The 23,717-nt window shown below is 43.0% G+C and overlaps 1 protein-coding gene across 3 annotated transcripts in view; it reads right to left on the reverse strand.

The window, feature by feature from the left end:
- Positions 1 to 1,613: 1,613 nt before the first annotated feature.
- Epm2a (EPM2A glucan phosphatase, laforin) overlaps positions 1,614 to 23,717 on the reverse strand; it is a 95,065-nt gene continuing 72,961 nt past the window's right edge. For 2 of the 3 annotated variants that reach the window (XM_052169796.1, XM_052169797.1), the window contains exons 3-4: positions 12,799 to 13,040; positions 1,614 to 3,147 (exon numbers count right to left, since the gene is read on the reverse strand). In XM_052169796.1, coding sequence (XP_052025756.1) covers positions 2,870 to 3,147; positions 12,799 to 13,040 — 520 coding nt within the window. In that variant the 3' untranslated portion in view covers positions 1,614 to 2,869. The remainder of the gene's footprint in view (positions 3,148 to 12,798; positions 13,041 to 23,717) is intronic. The other variant, XM_052169798.1, reaches the window with a different exon arrangement.

Raw genomic sequence — 23,717 nt, forward strand, 5'->3', positions numbered from 1 at the left:
ACACCCTCCTTTTCTCCTCAGAGAAGGGGATATCCACCTTGCTCATTCCCAAAGTCTTAACTACATTTTTCTTCAATAATTTTTTTAGGACAAGCCAAGTGGGAAAAGAGAATGTGTGTGTGTGTGTGTGTCTTGTGTCTGTGTCTGTGTGTGTGTTGTTAAGTTTTTCTTTTTACCAATTTTGTCCCACAATACCTTGGTATTCCTTAACTAAGCATGAGATCTTAGAATTTCCCGTGAGAATTCTGTGAGTGAAAACTTCCCTGGGTCTAGAGGTAAAGTTCAGTTTACAGAGTACCTGAGCATTTGTGAGGCCCTGGGTTCTATTCCAGCACCCCACACATACCCATCCCCCAAAATGTGCCCAACAAGAGTGGCTTGAGACGGGCTCTGCAATGCTCTTCTCCCAGACCTTCCTGTTTCCCTTCACTGCTGTGTGGTGTTTCCTCCTCTGCCTCCTTCTGCTTCCTAACCTTTCATGGTGGGAGCCCACAGGTTAACGAGAAAGGACAACAGAGAAAAGGCAGTTTTGCTGAGCTTGATGGCCTTTTTACAATAAAAAATAAATAGCAAGTATTTCCTCTAGATTCAGAGTAAGTCGACAGCATTAAGACAATTGTGTGCAAAGCTCTTTCTTTTTTTTATGTTTTTATTTAGCAAAACTCCTAGGTGATTTTTGAGACACACTGGGCAACGCACTCACTGAGGGCAAACTGGAGTCATTCTAAAATGTTCTTCAATAGTTCCAAACAATTTTGTTTATCTAAGTAATAGAGAAAATTCCAACTGAAAGGGGACAATGTACAGCAGAACTTATATAGCCACATTTCTTAGGACATTAAGAAAATTACACACACACACCATGTGTATATTAGTTTAAAATATTCCATTTAAAATTTAATTTTATATAATACATTATAACTATAAATTGGTTCTTAAACACAATGACTACATCTAGCTGTATTTCATAGGAGAGGCTGGACATCACTTGATGCTGGTTTATAGACTTAACTTTGTCAAATTATAAGAGAAATGTTTCCTGTAGGCTGCTCTGTCCAAAGCAAGCACCACCTCCCACGGGTGTCATCATTTTGAAAAATCAATCTCAATCTCTCCCCGACCCCTTGCTACGTCCTTCGAGTGTCGCCATGCTGAGACTCTGCTCCTGCCTTTTCTTTTCTGAGCACTACCCAACTTATGCTGTGGCCTTATTATCTCTGCCCCTCCCAAATAACCCTCTCTGCTCTCTATGAACACACGGTTATAAAATAAGGCAGAGAAACATATTTAGCTTTTGGCAGTATGGGATTTGAGAGACAAACCTAGCTTTGCATCTCTTTTCATGGACGCTATCTGCGACAACAGAAATGGACACATGCTTTAAATTATCTGGGCCTCAACGTCCCCATGCGAACAGACATGATGACCTTTCCCAGAGAGAACCATGATGGATTAGACATAGGGAGGCAACTGGCACACAGTGGCATTCAACTAAAGGCAAGTCCCCTTCTGTGCCCTTGACATATCCATTGTAGTTGGGCGTTATCTTCCAGAGGGTGGAACACAGCTCTCTTTCTAGCTTTTATATCTTGGGAGGCAAAGTTGTACTGATGTTTGTGGTTCTGACAGAATCTAATGGAACTGAGCACATTCTTTGGGAGGAGCAGCAATTGTGTGTTATACGGAACTGAGTCCTGAGCCAGGACCAGCCCCTGGCTGGACAGCAATCTGCGGACATGGCCTACTCAGGCTCCTTCCTCTCTTCAACTATGGCTCAGAAAAATTAGCCTAGAACTACACCACAGCTTACAGTAGGCGAACAAAATAAAACTGGTTTTGTACACTCTTTGGCAATGGATCAGAACACGGTTTCATTTCCCGCCATAGAAACAACCACAGGGGTAGCAAGTTTACCCCGAGAGAGACAAAGCTGCAGCCATGACAGTTTGCTGAAAAAAAACAATAGCACCGAAAGCAGCTCTGAACCAAATAAACTGGCTTCCAAACTTCATCTCCTTCCCGCCCACCACGAGATTGGACAAGCCAGCCACACTCAACAAACCTCAACTGAAAAATGGTGGAAGAGTATGAAAGAGTGTGGAGCAATACACTTTCAATCCCAGTTCGCAGGAGGCTGAGGCAGGAGGATTACCAAGAGTTCAAGGTTGAGCCCTGTGTCTTATGCTAAACAAGTAGTACAAACTCTGCCACAAGAAAAGCAAAAGCAATAAAAAGACAAGAAAAAGCAGAGGGAAAACTCTACCTCTGCTGTCCTAATGAGGGGACAGAAAAATTAGGAGGGTGGCACCTCGGAGATATCAACAACTATGAAGGGAGATGAAGGAAATGACAGAAAGCCACTCTTCTATGACCATGCAAAGCTCTTTTTGAGTCCTAGGTAGGTTTACATATTTATCCCTTCCACCAGCAAATGACTGTAATTCAGTTCAGTAAAAAGCTGTTTGTTTGTACATGCATGCACATACAACGTGTATATGTGTGTGTGTGTGTGTGTGTGTGTGTGTTTCATACTCACAGTAATGAAAAAATCCACTTAACCACTCTCTTTTCTTCTACATGCCAGAGTCACAAATCCATAACAACCTATGCAGAGCCTGTAGGCAAAGGGCCCAGCCGGTGGCGGCAGCAGCAACTACAGGCATACTCTGTACTGCCAGTGTACTCTGAGCTTTTCTCACGTGGCATGCAGTTTCCTTTGTAAAATATCTCACACATAAGTCCAACCAAACCACCATAGACGGTATCTCCAGGTGATACAGGCCACAGTCCCCTCTGTCTCCAGGTCTTCCACTAACCACACCCCTAGGTTCCTTACTAAGGCAGCTTGAAGGGGTGGCGGGCTGGTCACCTACAAAGTGCATATGGAAGAGTGAACCTTCCCGAACTTTTGAAAAAAGTCTTGTTGTGCTTGAGCCAAAGCTTCTTCATCAATGTAGACCGAAGGCCTCTTGGCCATGATAAAGTACTGCACCTTGCGCAGACTCCAGCCAATCACGTAGTGGAGCCAACCGCACACTGCGGCTGTGGATCGGCCCACGCCAGCGTTGCAGTGGACATACACGGTGTGTCCATTCTCCAGCAGTGCGTGCAGGAGACACACAGCCTGTGGCAGCATCTGCACTCGACCTAGAAAAAGCACAGAGCATATGTGAAGAGAAAAACCACCACATCACCATCACTGCCAGTAACGCGGCCAATGCACTAAGGCAGAAGGCTGAGCTCAGGGAAGACAGGGTGTGACACTTTGCTTCACTTATTTGTTTTAGAGACAAAAAAAGAAACAAATCTAAAACCTACTTTAAAAACTCCTAGGACAGTAGTCAGGGAGCATGACTTTGCCTTTGTTGCAAATTTCCCAACAAAGGTAACTACTACATGTTTTTGTGAGGGAGCGGTAGAAGAAAGGATTTTATCATCTTTTTAGAAGGGTCTGCCAAGAACTGGCAGTGGCTTTAGAGGGTTTCAAAGAAGACTTGATAAATCCTGTCCCCCTCGATTTCACTTCCTTCCAGGCAAATAGAAAGTACATAATTAGTTCCCATTGGTTAACAACTCGGTTCTACTCACCGATTAGACAAATTCGATTTGAAACAGAATTTAATACGCTGATTTCCATTCAAGTAATGGAGTGGCTAACTTACAACTGATGCGTGTAAGATAACCACCCATGTATGCTACCACAGCACAGATTTAATTTATTCCTGTGTTATTGGAAAGCTGTGATCATCGATACCACTGTCTCTTGCTGCTATTTTGATGATTAAATTATCCAAATGTCTCCGCATCCTGAGAAGTATGTTTCCACATGTTGAGCCCCAACAGCTCCTGGCATCCTGCTTGGCAGTACACAACAACCAGCCTTTGAGCTCTGAGATGACTACTCTTTTTGCCCACAGATTCTCTCTACAGAGATACTGAACAAGGTTTTTATCTAGTATTTGTGTAGACAACATCATGATCAACTACTTTGGAAAGGAATGACAGATAACTACGTAGAATTATGGAATTTTAAGTATGCGGTTGCAACTTAGCATCGTCTAGTTTCTCTGTACCTCATAGAGAGGGACGTGATGATCCCAGAAGGACAACAGAGAACAGACCCATCTAGTCCTCATGCTGTGGTTCCCATTGAATGACTGAAGACATGAGAAGCCCCTCTCTCACCCGCAGATCTTTGTGGAAGACTAGATTCTTCCACGGGAGCATTCGCTCCTTAGTTGCCCTCTTAGGAAGTACTAGTGCCCTGAAGGGGCCGATACAGTGCCTTACCAGGAACTAGAACCTTACCAGGAATTACTACCTCACCAGAAGCCAGTACCTGGGAACCAGGAGTCAGTACCTAGGAACCAGGACCCAGTACCTGGGAACCAGGACCCAGTACCTAGGAACCAGGAGTCAGTACCTAGGAACCAGGACCTAGTCCCTCACAACCAGGAGCCAGTAACTATGGAAAGTGGAGTTTTCACTGGAGCTCATCATGGCCCCAGGGCCCCTTCAGTCTCCTTCCTCACTTCTGGTTTGTCACGCTCTGACAGCATGACACGGCATGCATGACACAGGCTGCAGCAAAGCCACAATGGTATTCCAGTCTTCCTGTCTGAATTCTGTCAGCCTCTCTAAGAAATGATATAAAGCTACAGAGACTACCCAGCAGTTTTTAAATATTTTCTCTTGGTTCCTCTGTGTGTGTGTCTGTCTGTCTGTGTGTGTATGTGTCTCTAAGTGTGTCTCTCTGTTTCTCTTATAGACACACACACACACATACACACATATTTGCATGCATTCATACACATTCATGCACGTACATTCCTCATCCCTAAAAGCCTCTGCATTAGTTACATATCAGTTCCCAGATGTCCAACAGAGGCCCAAATGTTCATTTCACTTAATCTGTATTCATGATTTCAGCTAAGTAGCCTGCCACACAATTACACAGGGGGCCCTCTGGGCGACACTCCTATCCAGGGCATCACATGAGCCAGTGGGTTCCTCGTGGCAATCTCAGTGTGCCATACCCACCATTTATCTCAAGATCAGAGGTGACAAACATCCAGGGGACGCTGTAGTGACTATGATAAGGTACGATCTGCTCCATCACTGTGAAATCTGTGAGCAGTTTCTGGTATAAAGAGAAACCCCTGATAATTTTGCAATCATGCCTTCTTCCTGTCCTACTCTCCCTGGACAAGTCCCTTGCAATCGTTGCCATTTCAGGAATTAAATGGGAATATATTAAATAAACTTTTAAAATCAAATCCCCAATCCATAAAGAGACTGGAGTGGCTGTCTGCAGTGGGAGCTGCAGGGCTCAGTCACATGACCAGTCTGCCATACTATGTCTTCCAAAGAATGGCTCAACATGGCCTCTGTCAACAGGTATTCCTCAAGAACATATCTGCTCCAACAGTTCAGATGATGTGATACACTACCCCTTTCCTTTCCATCAGCAGAGAGGTCGCTCAAGAAACAAGTATACTGCCCATCACACCATGGAAATCAATGTGGTGGTTCCTCAGAAGCTGGGACTAGATCTCCCTCCGGATCTAGCTACACCACCCTTGGGCACACACCCAAAAGACTCTACATCCTCCTACAGAGACAGACGCTTGCTCAATCTTGTTCACTGCTGCTCTATTCATGATAGCTAGAAACTAAAAGCAGCCTAGATGTCAGTCAATGAATCAATGCATAATGAAAATGAAATGCACACAATGAAATATTATTCAGCTGTTAAAAAGAATGAAATCGTAAAATTCCCAGGTAGGTGGATGGAAGTAGGAAAAAAAACAAAAACATCCTGGGTAGGGTAATCCAGACCCAAAAAGAAAACTATGGTATACATGGATTGTATTCTCTTATATGTGAATGTTAGCTCTTGAGTTTTTGATAAGCAGGCTATGAGGCTACAACCTGTATAACCACAGAGGATAGGTGCAGAGGAGGGGACTGTTGGGGAAATAGGCTCTCCCTAGGAAGGGGAGCTAGAATAGATGTTTGTGAACAGGTGGCAAGGGGGGACTACAGCAGGAGGATCAAATGGGTAGAAAGGGTCGCTGGGGTTGAAAGACAGCAAGGCAGCAGAGCAGGCCTTCTAGACGCAGAACTGGCAAGCATGGGAAGCCACTGAGGCCGTGGCAGCATGCACAGGGCCTGCACGGGTCTAACTCAGATGGGGCTCCAGGGTTGAGAGAGGCAGACACACGCCCCCACCCGTACCCCAGAAGCTATCTCGAATTGGTAACTGCTCCCCAAGAAAAACACGACTTTTCTCTGATGGAGTCTCACTGGGTATCCAAAGCACACTTAAGCACGGCCCCATGCCCGGGCAACTCGATGACATTGTTTGTTTGTTTGTTTGTGGTCTGTCTGCTTTTTTACCCTACAGTCCCTTTGCTTGTATATTATGGATTCCAGTTGTGTCTTTTTCTATGTATTCTCTCTGTGTGCACACACGTGTGTCCCTGTGTCTGTACATGTTTCTTGTGCTTTTTCTCTGCCTTTTCTCCCTATTTGTTTTGTTCTACTCTCGTTTGTTTGTTTTTGTGTTCTTTTATTTGTTTAGATTCCTGTTTCTTTTCTAATGAGAAAGAAAAATGTGATTTTGGGTATGTGTGGGGGTGGTTCTTAGCAGGGAGGGGAGGAGGACCCATAATTGAATACATCCTATGAAAAGAATCTACTCTCAATAAGCAAGACCACAGCTTAGGAGTTAGAGAAGGAGTCTTGGTTATCTGGGGGAATCTTATAGCAGGTGCTATCTCTTATCCTCGACTTTTGCTGAAGGAACTGAGGCCTGGAGATCCGTTCTGATTACATCTTTAAAAGGTTACTCCATTGCAGCCAGCCTGACTCCAAAGCCAGGGCCTTAGGACTTGTGCTGTGTTCCTGCCTCATTCACCTTCTGCCTCATCTCAGTCTGTGTTCTCACAAGTCCCTCCACGTGGCTGGGACCCTGTGAGACCGCAGTGTCTTCCTGACCCTAAGAAGTCTGCATCCAAGGACCCCACGCAGACAGCCTGATTCAGCAAGGAATGAAAAGAGGCTCTTCAGTGTACAAGAGTCTGTGACTGCTAGAGCACCAGAAGGTAAGGTTAATTTGTGCATGCATGAGTGTATGCCACACAGAACCTAATTTGCTAAGCTTCTAGCCTTAAATAGTACAGCAAAAAAAAGAGAGAAGGAAGAAAGGAAGGAAGAAAGGAAGGAAGGAAGGAAGGAAGGAAGGAAGGAAGGAAGGAAGGAAGGAAGGAAGGAAGGAAGGAAGGAAAGGATTGAAGGAGAAAAGGAAGGAGGAAGGAAGGAAGGAGGGAGGGAGGGAAGGAAGGAGGGAGGGGGGGAAGGAAGGAAGGAAGGAAGGGAGAAGGAAGGAAAGAGGGAAGGAGGGAAGGAAGAAAAGAAAGAAAGGAGGGAAGGAGGAAGGGAAGGAGGGAAGAAGGAAGGAAGGGAGAAAGGAAAGAAGGAAGAAGGGAGGGAAGGAGAGAGGGAGGGAGGAAGGGAAAGAGGGAAGGAGGGAGGGAAGAAAGGAAAGGGAAGGGAGGGAGGAAGAAAGGGCGATTGTTTCTCTCTATTTATACACATGTGTCCTGTGCAGATTTTGTGCTGGTGGAGGCCAGAAGAGGGTGTCAAATCCCATGAAACTGGAGTTGCAGACTGTTGTGAGCTGCCGTGTGGGTGCTGGGAAGCCAGCCTGAATCCTCTGCAGGAATGGCAAGTGCTCTTCATCACTGAGCAATCTCCCCAGTTCCCAGATTCTTTTTTTTTTTTATTGAAAATATTCCAGAGTTTAAATGTTGCTAACTAAATTAAAAAAAATTGCAAACCTTATGTAGGTCAACCAAAACATTCCACCATCTGTGTTTCTCTCCTTGGAATTTAAAACAAGCGCTGGATGTAGATGCTTGCTCAACAGTCACTAGATGCCTCCATAAAACCTGAACGACGAACGATCCCACTTGTTTGATCTGACTCATTCGACTTCTCTGTTCTGCCTTTGCTCCTAACCTGCTAAGAGGCTAATCTAAGTCTGGGATGACTAAAAGCTCCCTGAAAGGGAAGCAGGTATTGAACAAGACAAAAGCTTTTTAGCTCATAACTCTTTAGGACCAGAGGTAAGGGAGGTCAAAAGCCTCTCAAGGGCTGCTTTGCTTTGTCTAAGGTTGACCAAGAAAGAAATCCACGGCGTACACGGGCATCCTTCCTTTCTTACTCTGGGCCGATATATAACTGTACACTGTTATTTTACTTGGAAAGTCTTGTTTTCCATCTTTGAGATATAGTTTAGTTGAGGGTCTGTCTTATCTGTAACATCTTTGGTAGAAACATAAAGAGGGCCGTGGACATTTGACAGCTTCTAAACAGGGAGAGTCGATTTTCTTTGCAAGTGTCTATAGGTTGACCGTGCTGCAGGGGATGGCCCCAACGTGGATGCCATGATTTATTTACAAAACAATCACAAAGAGAACACAAAGAGGGAAGGGTCTGGGAAGGCCAGGATGAACCTACAAGGAATTACAGAGAAGCATGCAGGTGTGTGTGTTCAAAATACATTTTATGAAATTCTCAGAGAATTAATAAAATATTTTTTTAAAACTTGTGACTAATCTTAGAGTCCATTATAATCTAGTTAGTAGAGATCCCATCCCTGGATGGCCATGTCCTGGCTGGTTTTGTGTGTCAACTTGACCCAGCTGGAGTTATCACAGAGAAAGGAGCTTCAGTTGGGGAAATGCCTCCATGAGATCCAGCTGTGGGGCATTTTTTCAACTAGTGATCAAGAGGGAAGGGCCCCTGTGGGTGGTGCCATCTCTGGACTGGTAGTCTTGGGTTCTATTAGAGAGCAGGCTGAGCAAGCCAGGGGAAGCAAGCCAGTAAGGAACATCCCTCCATGGCCTCTGCATCAGCTCCTGCTTCCTGACCTGCTTGAGTTCTGGTCCTGACTTCCTTTGGTGATGAACAGCGATGTGGAAGTGCAAGCTGAATAAACCCTTTCCTCCCCAACTTGCTTCTTGGTCATGATGTTTGTGCAGGAATAGAAATCCTGACTATGACAGGCCAGTACAGGAATAGACCTGCCTGCATCACAAGCTGCTCAAGGCCGACCGGACTCCAGTCTGCCCATTATTTAGGCTCCACAGTCAGTGTTGTGTCAGGAAAGGCAGAGATGAACTATGTCTGCTGAATGAGAGAATGACTGAAGCATGGTAACAAAGCAAAACCCAGCATCTCAGAGCTCACTGGGAAGGAAAGAGTTGAGCTGTTACAGGAACAGAACAGAGGTTAGGCCTCAGTGGAACTTCCCGAGAAGGGGGCTCTCAGGAGCAAATGCAGTTTATTTCTTTGACTTGGAGATTTTTTTTTCCATTCCCCAGGTGAAAGAGACAAACCATTTTTTAAAAAGGAGAACTGAAAAGGAAGATGTCTAAGCCAGCCGTCCTTATATGACAAAATGTACAACCGAAAGGATCAATAGGACAATTGACTTCAGCCGCTCTATGACAACCGAGTCTAACAGACTCTCTGTCCAGACTTCACCTGACAGCATTAGGCAGCAGCTCTGAATGCTTCCAGACAGATCCCAGCCCTCACCCTGGAGTTCTCAAAATACTCAGGTAAGGTTATCTATATGTGCAATGGTCTATAATTATAAGCTACATAGACTAATCTGTTGTGACAAAGTCACCCTGCCACTGTGGGATGGTTAACTCTTTGATAACCTGTCAAGGTCCAACTGAACCGAAGAAATCCTTTACCCAGTGTCAAAGATTGTGCTATTGCAGGTGTGGGCTTCTTGGCTCTCTTCCTGTTGCTATGAGAGCTCTGCATGGGGGCTAGCCACAGACACCCTGACCCGGTGAACCAGTGACCCAGTGACCCAGTGACCCAGTGACCCCCACAACCATGGGGGGAATACAGCTACAGTGCCTCCTAGCAGAAAAATGACTCCAAACTAGTGAGCATGGCCTGTTAGACCTCGGACCCATTAGCAGACATGGACCGGGTGGGCCCAGCGGTCGTTTGAGTAATGACTCAGCGGTTCCCTGCCTGTCCCCCTCCTCTACCCAAGCGGGCAACCATGCTGGGAAATTAGAACCACAGGAGCCAAATCAAAATCCCTGTGCTACAGCTGAAGGCTAGAACAATTCTTTGACTGTTTTAAAACCAGAGGAACAATCCTCAGAGAGCAAATCTGTCCTTCTTTCTGCCCATGCAAACTGTTTTGTTTGGGGTTTAGCCTCAAGAAAAGGCCTTAAATCCAGTCTGAGGTCTTTGAAGTGTCAAGGTGGCCAGTGGCACAGGTTTCCTATGGTCCGCAAGGTGTTCTGCTTTGTGGACCTCTGGTTTCTGGGAGATAAGCTATGTCCCCTCAGTTTACAGCTTTACATAACTGCAACTAGCCATGAACACAAAGAACTGAAATTACGTGGGTCTGGGGACTCTGCCTGAAGCGTACAAAGAAACCCCCTGTTGCCGCTTTGCAGCCTGGCTTTGGGAGCAGTCCTGTGAGACAGAATGACACCCTTGAAATTTGGAATGTGAATCTTTCCAATCTTAAGTCCCGGTCCCATTACATAACCATTTTGAACCTATCTTTTCCTTTGCAGAATGGGGTGATTAAGATGTCTGCTTAGAATCTTCTCTGAAGACACAGCAAGCATTATACAGAGGGAGCCTGGTGGGGGAGAAATGTTTTCTAGCTTCCTGGCCAGGCTGCAATGGCATTCTTTACCCAGAACAGCAAATCGCCGAACGCCCAAAACGCCCCAAACGCATGCACTCTGCAGCTCTCTGCTGCCCCCTGCTGACACGTTATTAATACTGTCGTGGAGAGGTTGTTCTCTTACCAGAAAAGTTAGCCCTACTCTTCAGCAGTCTATCGTGTCTATAGATGGCTCTTTTACAAGTTCAAGCTTCTGTGCCTTCGTCTGCGCTCCTCCGTGCACCCTCATTGCCCTCTCTCTACCCATATCTCTCATTCAAGCCAGGCCCTCTTCAAACGCCATGGAAATCGTGTAATCTGCCTATCTGTCCTCGTCATTCATTGTCCACTCTTCTCCGAGCTGTGATTGGTTCTGAACTTGCCTTACTGACTCAACTATGTCACAACTTACTATGTCACAACTACGATTGGTCGTCTGCTTCCCCAGCAGTACCGACCACTCGTGAAGACTGTTCTCGGATGCTTGCCCAGTCAACGCTGACTCACTCACTCCCTTGCTCCTCCCTACAGCCCCACGGCCCCACCTCCTGTGTTATCAGCCATCTTACTGCACCCACCTCACTGGACTCCCAGCCCCAGCCCCAAGTTCTTCATGCAGCAATACTTTCGGTAAACAACAACAAAAAGAACCTTCGCGTTTCCCGGCTTCTTTCCCCTGCTGAAGCTTTTCTGACACTGTGACATTGTTTGCTACTGTAGCTCAAGTCCTGGGGGCGCTTTCATATTCTCAGTCCTTCAGCCATGTTGGCCTTTCAGTCTACAACATGACACATCCTCTCCAGGCAGAAGGATTCTTCTACATCGCTCTTTCTTCTATCCTCTCCCCAGTCTCTGCTCAGACAGTACTTCAGACATCACTGCCTCAAAAACCTTTCTAGATTATCTACACAAGCTCCCCAAAAGATCTGATTCTTTATAAACAACCCATTATGCTTTTAAACCCCTACTCTGGTTCATTCATTGAAACTTGCTATCCCTTCTCACCTGAAGAACTTCAGATGGCAGAGAACCATCTTAAAAAATGCTCAACTCCATTAGTCATCAGGGAAATGCAAATCAAAACAACCTTACACCAGTCAGAATGGCTAAGATTAAAAACTCAGGAGACAGCAGGTGTTGGCAAGGATGTGGAGAAAGAGGAACACTCCTCCACTGCTGGTGGGGTTGCAAATTGGTATAACCACTCTGGAAATCAGTCTGGCGGTTCCTCAGAAAACTGGACACCTCACTTCCGAAAGATCCTGCTATACTACTCCTGGGCATATTCCCCAGCATATAATAAGGATATATGCTCCACTATGTTCATAGCAGCCCTATTTATAATAGCCAGAAGCTGGAAAGAACCCAGGTATCCCTCAACAGAAGAATGGATGCAAAAAATGTGGTATATATACACAATGGAGTACTATTAAGCCATTAGAAACAATGAATTCATGAAATTCTTAGGCAAATGGATGGAGCTGGAGAACATCACACTAAGTGAGGTAACCCAGTCTCAAAAGATCAATCATGGTATGCACTCACTAATAAGTGGATATTAGCCTGGAAAACTGGAACACCCAAAATATAACCCACACATCAAATGAGGTACAAGAAGAATGGAGGAGTTGCCCCTGGTTCTGGAAAGACTCAGTGTAGCAGTATAAAGCAAAACCAGAACAGGGAAGTGGGAAGAGGTGGGTGGGAGAACAGGGGGAGGGAAGGGGGCTTATGTGACTTTCGGGGAGTGGGGGACCAGAAAAGGGGAAATCATTTGAAATGTAAATAAAAATATATCGAATAAAAAAATAAAAAAAACCTTGCTATCCCTTAGGGACTGTACACTCTACGTTCATATATGTGTATATACATATACATCATATACCTATACCTGTACCTGTACCTGAAGCCACATTAAACAGAAAACTGTCAGTGTCTAAAGATATATTAAATCTAAATCCTTATGTTGATTCCATTTTTATAATTCATAGTTTAGACATTCAGCTATAGATGACTAAAAGACAAAAAGGGGTCCCTAAAGCGAGTTCATCAAGGAACCTGCGTGCCAGGACTGCCCATACCCTCGGTGCTCATGTCTGGAGTGGGCATCCAGATGTAAGCCAAGCCTTCTTCCTTGTACAGCTTCATCATGGTGTCTGGAGTCATGGGTTCTGGGTAGCGGTTGCAGCCTGAAGAATTCTGGATGATGTCCCACTCAGTCTGGAAATTCATGACAGCTGTAACTCCCAGTTCATGCTTCAGTTTGATGGTCACATGCTCCAGCTGGCGAGGGCAGCTGCCCAGCCAGATGTTTGGTAGAATTCTAGAAGGAACATATGGACAGGGTTAACAATTATTACAGCTCTAACTTGAGTTCTCAGTATCTGTATATGACATACACTATTGAAATGCAATTCATCTTTCAATCTGATAAGGAAAGGCTGGATTTTTAAGGATATAAGAAAAAATACTATTTTTAAAAACTATTTGTATTACTGTCTTAGGAAAACTTATAATGAAATCTGGAAGTTGACATTAGAAACTAAGTCCAGCAAAACGGCAACCAACAAGTTGAGAAAAGATCTTCACCAACCCTACATCCGACAGAGGGCTAATATCCAATAGATACAAAGAACTCAAGAAGGTAGACTCCAGAGAGCCAAATAACCCTATTAAAAAATGGGGTACAGAGCTAAACAAAGAATTTTCACCTGAAGAATTTCGAATGGCTGAGAAGCACCTTAAGAAATGTTCAACATCAATAATCATTAGGGAAATGCAAATCAAAACAACCCTGAGATTTCACCTCACACCAGTCAGAATGGCTAAGGTTAAAAACTCAGGAGACAGCAGGTGTTGGTGAGGATGTGAAGAAAGAGAAACATTCCTCCACTGCTGGTGGGATTGCAAGATGGTACAACCACCTTGGAAATCAGTCTGGCGGTTCCTCAGAAAAAAATGGACATGACACTTCCGGAGGACCCTATTATACCTCTCCTGGGCATGTACCCAGAGGATTCCCCAGCATGCAATAGGTACACCATGCTCCACTATGTTCATAGCAGCCTTATTTATAATAGCCAAAAGCTGGAAAGAACCCAGATATCCCTCAATGGAGTAATGGATACAGAAAATGTGATATATTTACACAATGGAATACTACTCAGCAACTAAAAACAATGAATTCATGAAATTTTTAGGCAAATGGTTGGAACTGGAAAATATCATCCTAAGTGTGGTAACCCAATCACAAAAGAATACACAAGGAATACAGTCACTGATATTAGTCCAGAAGCTCTGAATACTCAAGACACAATTAACATATCAAATGATTCCCAAGAAGAAGGAAGAAGAGGGCCCTGGTCCTGGAAAGGCTTGATGCAGCATTGTAGGGGAGTGCCAGGACAGAGAAATGGGAGGGGGGTGATTGGGGAATAGGCAGAGGGACTTATGGGACTTATGGGGAAGGGGGAACCAGGAAAGGGAAATCATTTGGAATATAAACTAAAAATATAGAAAAGAAAAAAAAGAAACTAAGTCCAGCAACTATGAAAATAAACTCACCAAGTTGTACATACATGAATGTTACACAAAATCTATCTACTCATTTTAAATATATTAAATGTGAAACCGCCTACAATCATCTCAAATTTCAAAATTAAAAAAAAATACTAAAATACAGCCATCACTCCTTATCACTCCATAAAATTCTTCCAACAGGATAAGCCCTGTGTAGCACACTAAACTTGGGAAACAGAGATCTTCTGTTAGATAAACTCAAAACCAAGGTGAAGTCCATTAACCCCAAACATTTTTCTATAAGTTCATAAAAGGTGACTTAAAGGGCTCTCCCTTTTAAGTTCATCAGTTTTCTTAAAACTATCAGTGATTGATAGATAGATAGATTAGATTAGATTAGATTAGATTAGATTAGATTAGATTAGATTAGATTAGATTAGATAGATGATAGGAAAGAGAGAGAAGTGAGAAGAGAGAGAGCTTCAGATTTCTAACCATTTCCCAGGTGACCTTGCTTTTTCAAATTATAAATGTTGAGAAACATTTTCCTAGAGATTCAACTACACAAGTTATGTGATCTACTTAAATCATTCAGATTAAGATATGTTGGTGAGAGAAACACAAATAGAGTTTTCTTTGTATTTGCAGCATACAAGGAGAAAAGTAATGAAAAGAAAATGATGTAAAATTAAGAACAAATTCTAAGGCAATGAGAAATATATTTAACCTAAAAGAATAATAAAAGCTTATTGGAAGAAAAAAACAAACAAACAAAGCTTATCATAGCCATTAATTGAAAACTCTATTGTCATATATGGAAACATTACCAAAAATGTAAATATGTGCAATCCAATATGCATACTACATTTATTATACTTTATCATATTTACAGAATCTTATTCACACAGAAGCTTATTTCACACTTATGCATTCTCTCCAGAACCGAGGAACAGACATTGCATCTCAAATGTCCTGAATCAGTTCCTAGAGGACTTAACTGAGGCTAGGGATACACTTTACTGAGGTTGACCAGTAACCCCAGGTATTCCCTTCAAGCACTGAGAACCAAATGCCCTCGACTTCAAATTTGGATGTGTCCTGTGCAGCTTGCTTTTGAGGTTAAATGAGCTGAGGCACCAAGTACCACTCCCCTGGGTATATTTAAAATTAACTGCAAGTGTGATTCTTCCTGCTCTCCATCCTGCTGCAATGACTGGGAATGGGCATGGGGACCCTGAACCCTGACCCCATCTGGAATGCCAGCTACAGTCCCAAGGACAGCTGCCTTAGAGAGCTGAGGGCTTGCTACCTTAGTGATGCGCCCGACACCACCCACGTCACAGATGGTTTGGAATCCCTAACGTGCAGTGCGAGACAAACTGAGCAGGGATTGCATTTGCAGCAAGGTCCCTCAAGTTCACTTTGCAGCAGGGGTGGTCTGCTGGGCCAGTCAGCTTTGGCAATATTAATGAGGTATCTGGGTTGTCACACTGGGTGGTGGCATGCGTCCATGGAGACATAAGACCAGTAGTGCTCCTGAGCAGAGAGGCAGGACCCTCAACAAAGAACTGTGTCATCCGAAATGTCAATTATACTCCTGTGGGGGGGAAAAAAAACCCTGGCTTATAGAAATAAAAATGGCACCGACCTCCTTCCCCTTTGAACAGAGGAAGGCCACAAGGGATCGTGAAACTCACAGCTCATACTGTTCTGACCATAGTGTGGTAGCTCACATCATATTTTAAAACACACATATGTGTGGCTGCAGAGATGGCCCAGTGGTTAAGAGCACTTAATGCTCTTACAGAGGACTGAGGTTCAGTTCCCAGCATCCGCATGGAAGCTAACAAGTGTCTGTAACTCCAGCTCCACGGTATCTGATGCCCTTTTTGGGCCCCTGTGGGTACCACACACACGAGGTGCACAGACATATAGGCAAGCAAAGCACCCATATATATAAAAATGAGAACAAATAAATTTTTATAGTGCATGGATATAAATAAAAGAAGGATTTAGAGCAAAATAGAAGTTCTATATTAGCTATTTGAAAAACACTCTAATGTTTTTAGCTATAACAGAAATAGTGTTACATATAGCCAGAGAGGAATATGGTATTTGTTAATAGTAATGACTTTAGGCCAAGTCATTTACCATTTCTAAGGCTCTGATGTGCTCCTCTTTAGAATGGGTCTAAAACTAACTAAATCACAGACATTTTCCATTAAATAAATACAATTAAGTACTACTGTATTTGAACAAGGCACTCACAGACATACAGTAATTAAGTACAGTTTATATGAAGCTATAATCATAATTCATACTGATCTTAAAATCGACATCCAATATGACAGTATCATATTGACCAAAATTTCATTTTTCTTTATTTTCTTCACTTGAATGCTACAAGGTATAGAACAGCTGCCTACTGATCATGCTATTGTTGATGTGAACTTGAAAACAACCCACTCACTTCAAATCTGGGTATTTCTCATCCTCAGTAGAAACATCTTAAAAGACTTAACCAACTTTCTAAGGCCCTATTTACCCGATAGGAAAGTTTTTGGGTTTTTTTGGGGTTTTTTGTTTGTTTGTTTGTTTGTTTGTTTTGTTTTGTTTTTTTGGTTTTTTTGGTTTCTCTAGTTAGCTTCTTATAAGCTTGTAGCCATGTCCTTCTGGAAATTCTTATTAGAATATTATTGGGTGAAATGAAGGTATAAAATTAAAAGGAAGCAAGAAAAGTGTAATGGAACTGGAGAGAAGGCATGGGATTTTCTGATCCTGAAGAACTCTGAGGTAGTCCGCTGGGCACAGGGGATAAGGGAAAGACCACAGAATGACACAGGTGGAATGTCTAGCCCTGTGCTGGGCAGGACAATGTTCCTGAGTGCTTAGTTCCTGAGCGCTTCTTCACACAAGTATAGAAGTGTCACAGACCATTGTGTGCCTGTCTCTTCCCTCTGCAGGGGAGTGAGAACAGAACTGGCTCCGTCTAGACACACAGCCATCCTTCTGTTCCTCCTCCAGGATCCTGCAGAAGGCCTGTGCCGTGGTTGTTTAGAACCTCCAAATGTATACTCTGGAGCTAAACTGAACACACTCAGTATGCCACCGTGAGAAAGGGAAGCAGGATATACATCTTTATATAAAGTAACAACCTATTGGATAGTATCACATGTTTTGCTGGAAAAAAATTTAAATGGACTGGCAAACAGTCAAAAATGTGTATTGATGACAGAAATATTGAATTTTAAATGCTACTCAGAGTTCTCTTAAATTCTGTTCATTTTGAATAAGGGGCATTTAATATTTACCTTGTCAGGGGCTGGAGAGATGGTTTAGGTGTTAAGAACACAGACTGCTCTTCTGAAGATCCTGAGTTCAAATCCCAGCAACCACATGGTGGCTCACAACCATTTGTAATGAGATCTGAAGCCCTCTTCTGGTGTGTCTAAAGACAGCTACAATGTACTTACATATAATAATAAATAAATCTTTTTAAAAATACAGATTTACCTTGTCAATACATGCAAAAATAAAGTGGCCGGCTGTCTGGTTTTCCACAAAGGATTTCATAAAAGGTGAAAAGGAGTTCGCTCTGATATGCAAAAGGTAAACTGGGTTGAGCATCATTGGGCAGGTGAGAACAGAATCCCTACCAGAGTCAGGCTATAGAACCCCAATGTTGCTAAAAAGGAGCATGGGGTGTTATTCTGTTTCCCCACTCAGCTCTGCTCTTCACATACATTTTAAACAATGGAAAAGTCAAAGCAAAATTTAAGGCCAAAGTTAACATTATATAGATAAGTAGAAAAGTAACTGATATTACATTTCTAATGAAAATAAGTCCTTACACAGCTGCATGCATGCATCACAGATAAGCACCAGATTCTATATTCGGTATTTCCAGTATTTTCATAACCTACATGACTCTTCCTCTGGTGATATGATGAGCCAAGTTCTATAGTTAAGAAAGGAATATTAAATGATGTTTGATTGCTTTATTTCATTTAAAAAAAATTGTTTACTTACGTATATGAGTACACTGGAGCTGTCTTCGGACACACCAGAAGGGGACACCAGATCCCATTACAAATGGTTGTGAGCCACTGTGGTTGCTGGGAATTGAACTCAGGACCTCTGGAGGAGTAGTCAGTGCTCTTAAGTGCTGAGCCATCTCTCCAGCCCTGTCTGATTATTTTAAACAAGTGGTTGTGAACCCAGGATACAGATAACTAAAGATAATCTTTTCAGAGACCACTGTACTAAAGAGTGGAGAATGAGTTATACAGAGACTCCAGCCGAGGGCTATATGGGCTGTGGTGATAAATCCTGGAGTTTGCTAGAAGTACACAAATCAGTGGGTTCTGCTAAACAGACAGCCGCAATGTCTTCTAGGGCCATCCTGTTTCTGCTCATTCTCACAGCCGGTGACACAGTGCTCCTTACATGACGCCCTGGAGGTAATGAGGTGCACACTGCACCTCCTAAACTGTAATTCAGCTTTTGCTTCACTCAAAAGGATAATTTGACACCATTAAAAATTCATTTTTGTTCATCTTAACTGTGTCTAATCTTCTTTTGGTGTCAGTGGTAATTTAAATGGTTTTTAATATGAATGTTTTTAAGGTAAAAAATAATTATTGAAATGTGAAATTTACAGAATAAAAATCTCCTCTAGATAAATTTAAGCCTATAATTAAGGAACAAGTGTATGGCTTACAGTTATATTATACATTATACTACAAGGCCCCCCCAGAGAAATATTTATGAATAATTTATCTTAGATTCTAAGTTATGATAGAGATTCTTGGCTGCAGCATTATAGATTATTTAGAAAGGTCAGGTGGAAGCCACTGTGCCAAATGAATATTAATACTCACTCAACCCAAAATGAAGTTCCCAAGCCAGGATTCTCCTTAACATTAAAGAACATTCCTTTGTACAAGCGTCTATCCCCAGGATTCTAATAGGCTGCCTGCCTTTTCTATGTTCTTGGAAATTAGCCATTTATCTGTGGAACTCTTTTTCGAACCCACTGTCCTGGCACATCTCAGTAAGGAGTAGGAGAAGTTTATTAGATAGATTTTAGTTCCTTTTAAAGGGAATAAATATTTGCTGACTAAAAAATAAAATATAAAAATCCAAGGACACGCAACTCTGCATACGAATATACTTCTAAATTTAAATCCACACCCTTCTCCAAAAGACAGTGAGAATGACAAACTGGAAACTATTAATGACATAGTTAAGAAGAGGAAGTGTGTCCATATTTTAATGCACTCTGTTCTCAGAAATGTCTAAAATAAGCCTGCCTGTGAGACACAAGAAATATTTAATAATGTTATGTGCATTAAAAAATAGAGTATTGGGAACTGGAGAGATGGCTCAGTGGTTTAGAGCAACTTTTGCTCTTGCAAAGAGCCCGGTTTCAACTCCCAGCATCCACATGATGGCTCACAACCATGCATAACTCCAGTCCCAAGGGATCCCACACCCTCCTCTGGCCTCTGTGGGCACAAGGCAAACATGTGAGACACATTATGTATTTGCATGCAAAACACTCATTCACATAAACTAAACAAATCTGAAAGTATTTTTGTGAGAACAGAACTTTGTGTTGAGGCAAGGGAGATGGCTGGTGGTTAAGAGATCGTACCACTCTTCCACAGGAACCAGGCTCGAACCCTAGAACCCACTTTGGGTCACTCCCTACAGCCTATAACTCCAGCTGCAGGGGATTTGCAAGGGATTCTCTCTTCTGGCGCCTATGAGGACTACATTCATGTGCATAACACACACACACACACACACACACACACACACACACACAGAATTAAAACCAAAAACTTGACAAAAGACTAGAATGTTGCGGGAAGAGACAATATTAAAACACAGTCTTGCGCATATAACAGGAATATCGCATGTACACATGACCACATAGCAGCAGAGGATACTGGCACTAACTCACAGGAGATCAAGCCAAATGAATTTTCCAGCATGGAACAGGGAGGAGCTCCTTAGACCCCACCCCATGATCAGTGATTGGCAGTTGATGACTGATGGGAAGAGAGGGTGAATTTTCGGGCTGTGGCCGCTAGTAGACGTCCTATTCCCCAGTGGATGACCCCATGCATGTGTGCATATGTGCATATGTGCATATGTGCATGTGCAGCACTAAGTCAAGTCAGTGGGATAAGCAAATAAATAAATTATACAATTTATTAAAGAGGACATGAAATTGGGAAGAAGTTGAGGTAAGAAGTTATAGGAGAAGCTGAGGGTGGGTATAGAAATAGTTAAGAAATAGCATATATCATATATATAATATATATATAATATATATATACCACCTTCAAAGAATGATGTTTTAAAAGAATAGAACATTGTAAAAAAAAAAAAAATACCAGCTTGGATTAGTACTGTTTCTTTTGTGATTCAACCAACTTCCATTTAAATAAAATCCATCCTAATAATACAGACCATGGGAGATGGGTGGCTAAAACTCTGGGATCTTGCTTTCTTACTGCAAATCAAAATCAGCCTAATTCATTTGAATGAGTCTGGCTGTGTGGCAGTCACATCACAGCACTGCTGTTGGCTTCACCTGACAGGTCGGCGCCTGTGGTAGAAGAATCACTGAGGCATAAGAATCAGAGCTGCTCGCTCTGCATCAGCTGTCAGTCAAGGCAGACCTCACCGGCGATAATGAGGACATCAGGCAGAGTGAGCATCCAAGCAGCCTGCAGAAGCTGCCTCCAGGTACTGACGGGAGATGCTGGCACGGAAGGAGCTAGTCTGTTACATGGACTTGCAGGGGATGTGTCACCCACTAATGGCCATCAGAAACAGCAGAGCAGCATCTCCTAAAGGAGGACATTAACACGATTGTCTGACCATAGATAACAGAAAGATTAGGAAACTATAGAAATGGAGGAACAGTTGTATGAACATGGGCTTGAGCCTTCTTGCTAAGCATGCCAGTGAAGTGTATTCCAAGAACAGAAAATAGAGCTTGCTGAGGCTCTTCAAAACCCAAAACCCAGCTGAAAACATGAGAGAGGGAAAAAGTGTGTGTGTGTGTGTGTGTGTGTGTGTGTGTGAGAGAGAGAGAGAGAGAGAGAGAGAAAAAGAGAGAGAGAGACATGTAACTGTGTGTATGTGTATGTATGTCTGTGAGTGTATGTATGTGAGTGTCTTTGTGTGTATGTGTGTGTGTGTCTGTATGGTATGGCTGTGTTTGTGTGTATGGGTGTATGTGTGTATGTGTATGTATATATATGTGTCTGTGTGTGAATGGATGTGTGCATGTGGATGGGTGTACGGAAATTTTCCCAAGTTGTATAATTGTGCTGTGTTTAGCTTATTTAACAATTTATGGCCACCCCGATGTGAAATTAAAGTATGACTTGACTTTTAAATAATGAGTAAAGATGAAAATTATATCAGCCCTGTAATTTTGATCTCATTAATATAAAAAAGAGAAATATTAAAATCTGCCTCTAGTACGCTCCTGGGCTTATGAGCACATACAGTTCCGATGACTGAAGTTTGAAGCTTGTCCTCGAGTCACTCAGACTTCTGCCCTCACACGGTGCCTGTGACACCTGCCAGCTAACCCTGCATAACTCCGTGAGCAGAATCTCCAGTCTGGAGAGGGGCGCTGATTACTTTCTTAGCCAAAGCAGAGCTCTGCTCCAGTTTGCTGTGGGTCACAGGCAGCAGTATAAATACCGTGCATGCTGATGGGGGGAAGCACTGTAGCTTCTCTTTTAGTTTAGATTTGTAATATAGAGATAATCTGTCGCATATGGTGTGGGAGCATCACCTGCCACTAAAAACTGATGGCCAATAAACTGGGTCAGGATTAGAAGATGAAACATCCAGCAGAGAGAGGGGAGGGAAGAGAGAGAGAGAGAGAGAGAGAGAGAGAGAGAGAGAGAGAGAGAGAGAGAGAGAGAGAGAGAGAGAGAGAGACTGAGAAACAGTCAGATAAAGGAGGATTCACCACTCAGACTGAGGAAGTCTGGCACTTGAAGTAAGGAGAGTTAACCAGCCATGAGGCAGACAGAACAGTATAAACAAGATAACTGGGTTACAAGCTAGTCATGGCACAAGCCTGCCATTAGGCCCTATTAATAAACAGTAAGCCTCTGAGTTGTTATCTGGGAACTGGGGCACAGGTAGAAAAGCCCTCAGTTACAGTATTACATAGCTCATATAGGTTATGGTGGTTCACATAGGAAATACCCTCCACAGTCCCTCCATAGTTCCTGACATTTGAGCACTTTCCGGTTGATGCTTGGGGAATTTTAGGAGGCATGGCCTAGCGGAATGAAGTGTGGTACTGAAGGTGAGCTCCCAGTGTAATCCACCTCATAGCCAGTGTGTTCCATGCTACCTGCTGTCATGCTGTCCCCGCTGACCCTGCTCATATGGACTTTAACTCTACAGACAGATAAACCAGAATATTCTGCATTTCTCTGTAAGTTGCCTTAGCCATGCTGTTCTAACGTAGCAACAGAATCACGCCCAACAGATATCGGATGAAAAACTCTCACCGATGTTTTCCGTTTTAATGTTATTAAGTACAAAAGAATTAAATCAATATGGAGCCCCATTACTGATAAATACTTGTTCTAATTGGCTTCTGCTGTCACCTTCATGCAACAAAAACAAATCATCTAAGAAGTATCAGTTGAGAGATTGCAAAGATCAGATTGGCCTGTAGCCATGTCTGCAAAGGATTGTCTTAACAGAAGGGTGACATAGAGGTTCCAGCCCACTGTGAAACTTGGCATTCCTAGGCATGTCTACATAAAAAAGCTAGCCAAGCCTGTGAACAAGTCAGAGAGCAAGTCAGCTAGGTTTACTCTACCGCAGTAATTCCCAGCCTGTGGGTCACGACCCCTCTGCGGACTGAATGACCTTTTCAAGAGATTTCATATCAGATATCTTGCACATTGAATATTTACATTACAGTACAAAATGGTAGCAAAATTACAACTATAAAGTAACAATAAAAATAATTTTACACTTGGGGTCAGTACAACATGAAGAGGTTTGCAGCATCAGGAAGGTTGAGAACCACAGCTCTGTGGGTTCTGTTTCAAGTTCCTGACTTGAATTTCCTCAGAGATGGACTAAGACCTGAAAGTATAGCCAAACAATCCCTGTCCTCCTAAAGTTGATTTTTGTCGGAGTATTTTGTCACAGCAACATAGTGAAACTAGACCTATACTTTCCCCCAAAATTCACAGGCTGAATTCTTAAGTTTCTGAAATTGTGACCTTATTGAAGGTAGGTTCTCCACAGAAGCAATCAAGTTACACAAGGTCACCCCTAGAAACCATAACACAATAGGACCAGTGTTCTTTCAAGAAGGAAGCATCTACATACAGACATTGAGAGATGAGAAGGTGATGACTCGGAAGATGATGGACCACTCGAGCCAGGAAGAGGGCTTGACATGTGCTGGTTCACA

The sequence above is a fragment of the Apodemus sylvaticus genome, chromosome 23 (genome assembly GCF_947179515.1).
Source record: "Apodemus sylvaticus chromosome 23, mApoSyl1.1, whole genome shotgun sequence".
NCBI classification, from domain to species: Eukaryota; Metazoa; Chordata; class Mammalia; order Rodentia; family Muridae; genus Apodemus; species Apodemus sylvaticus.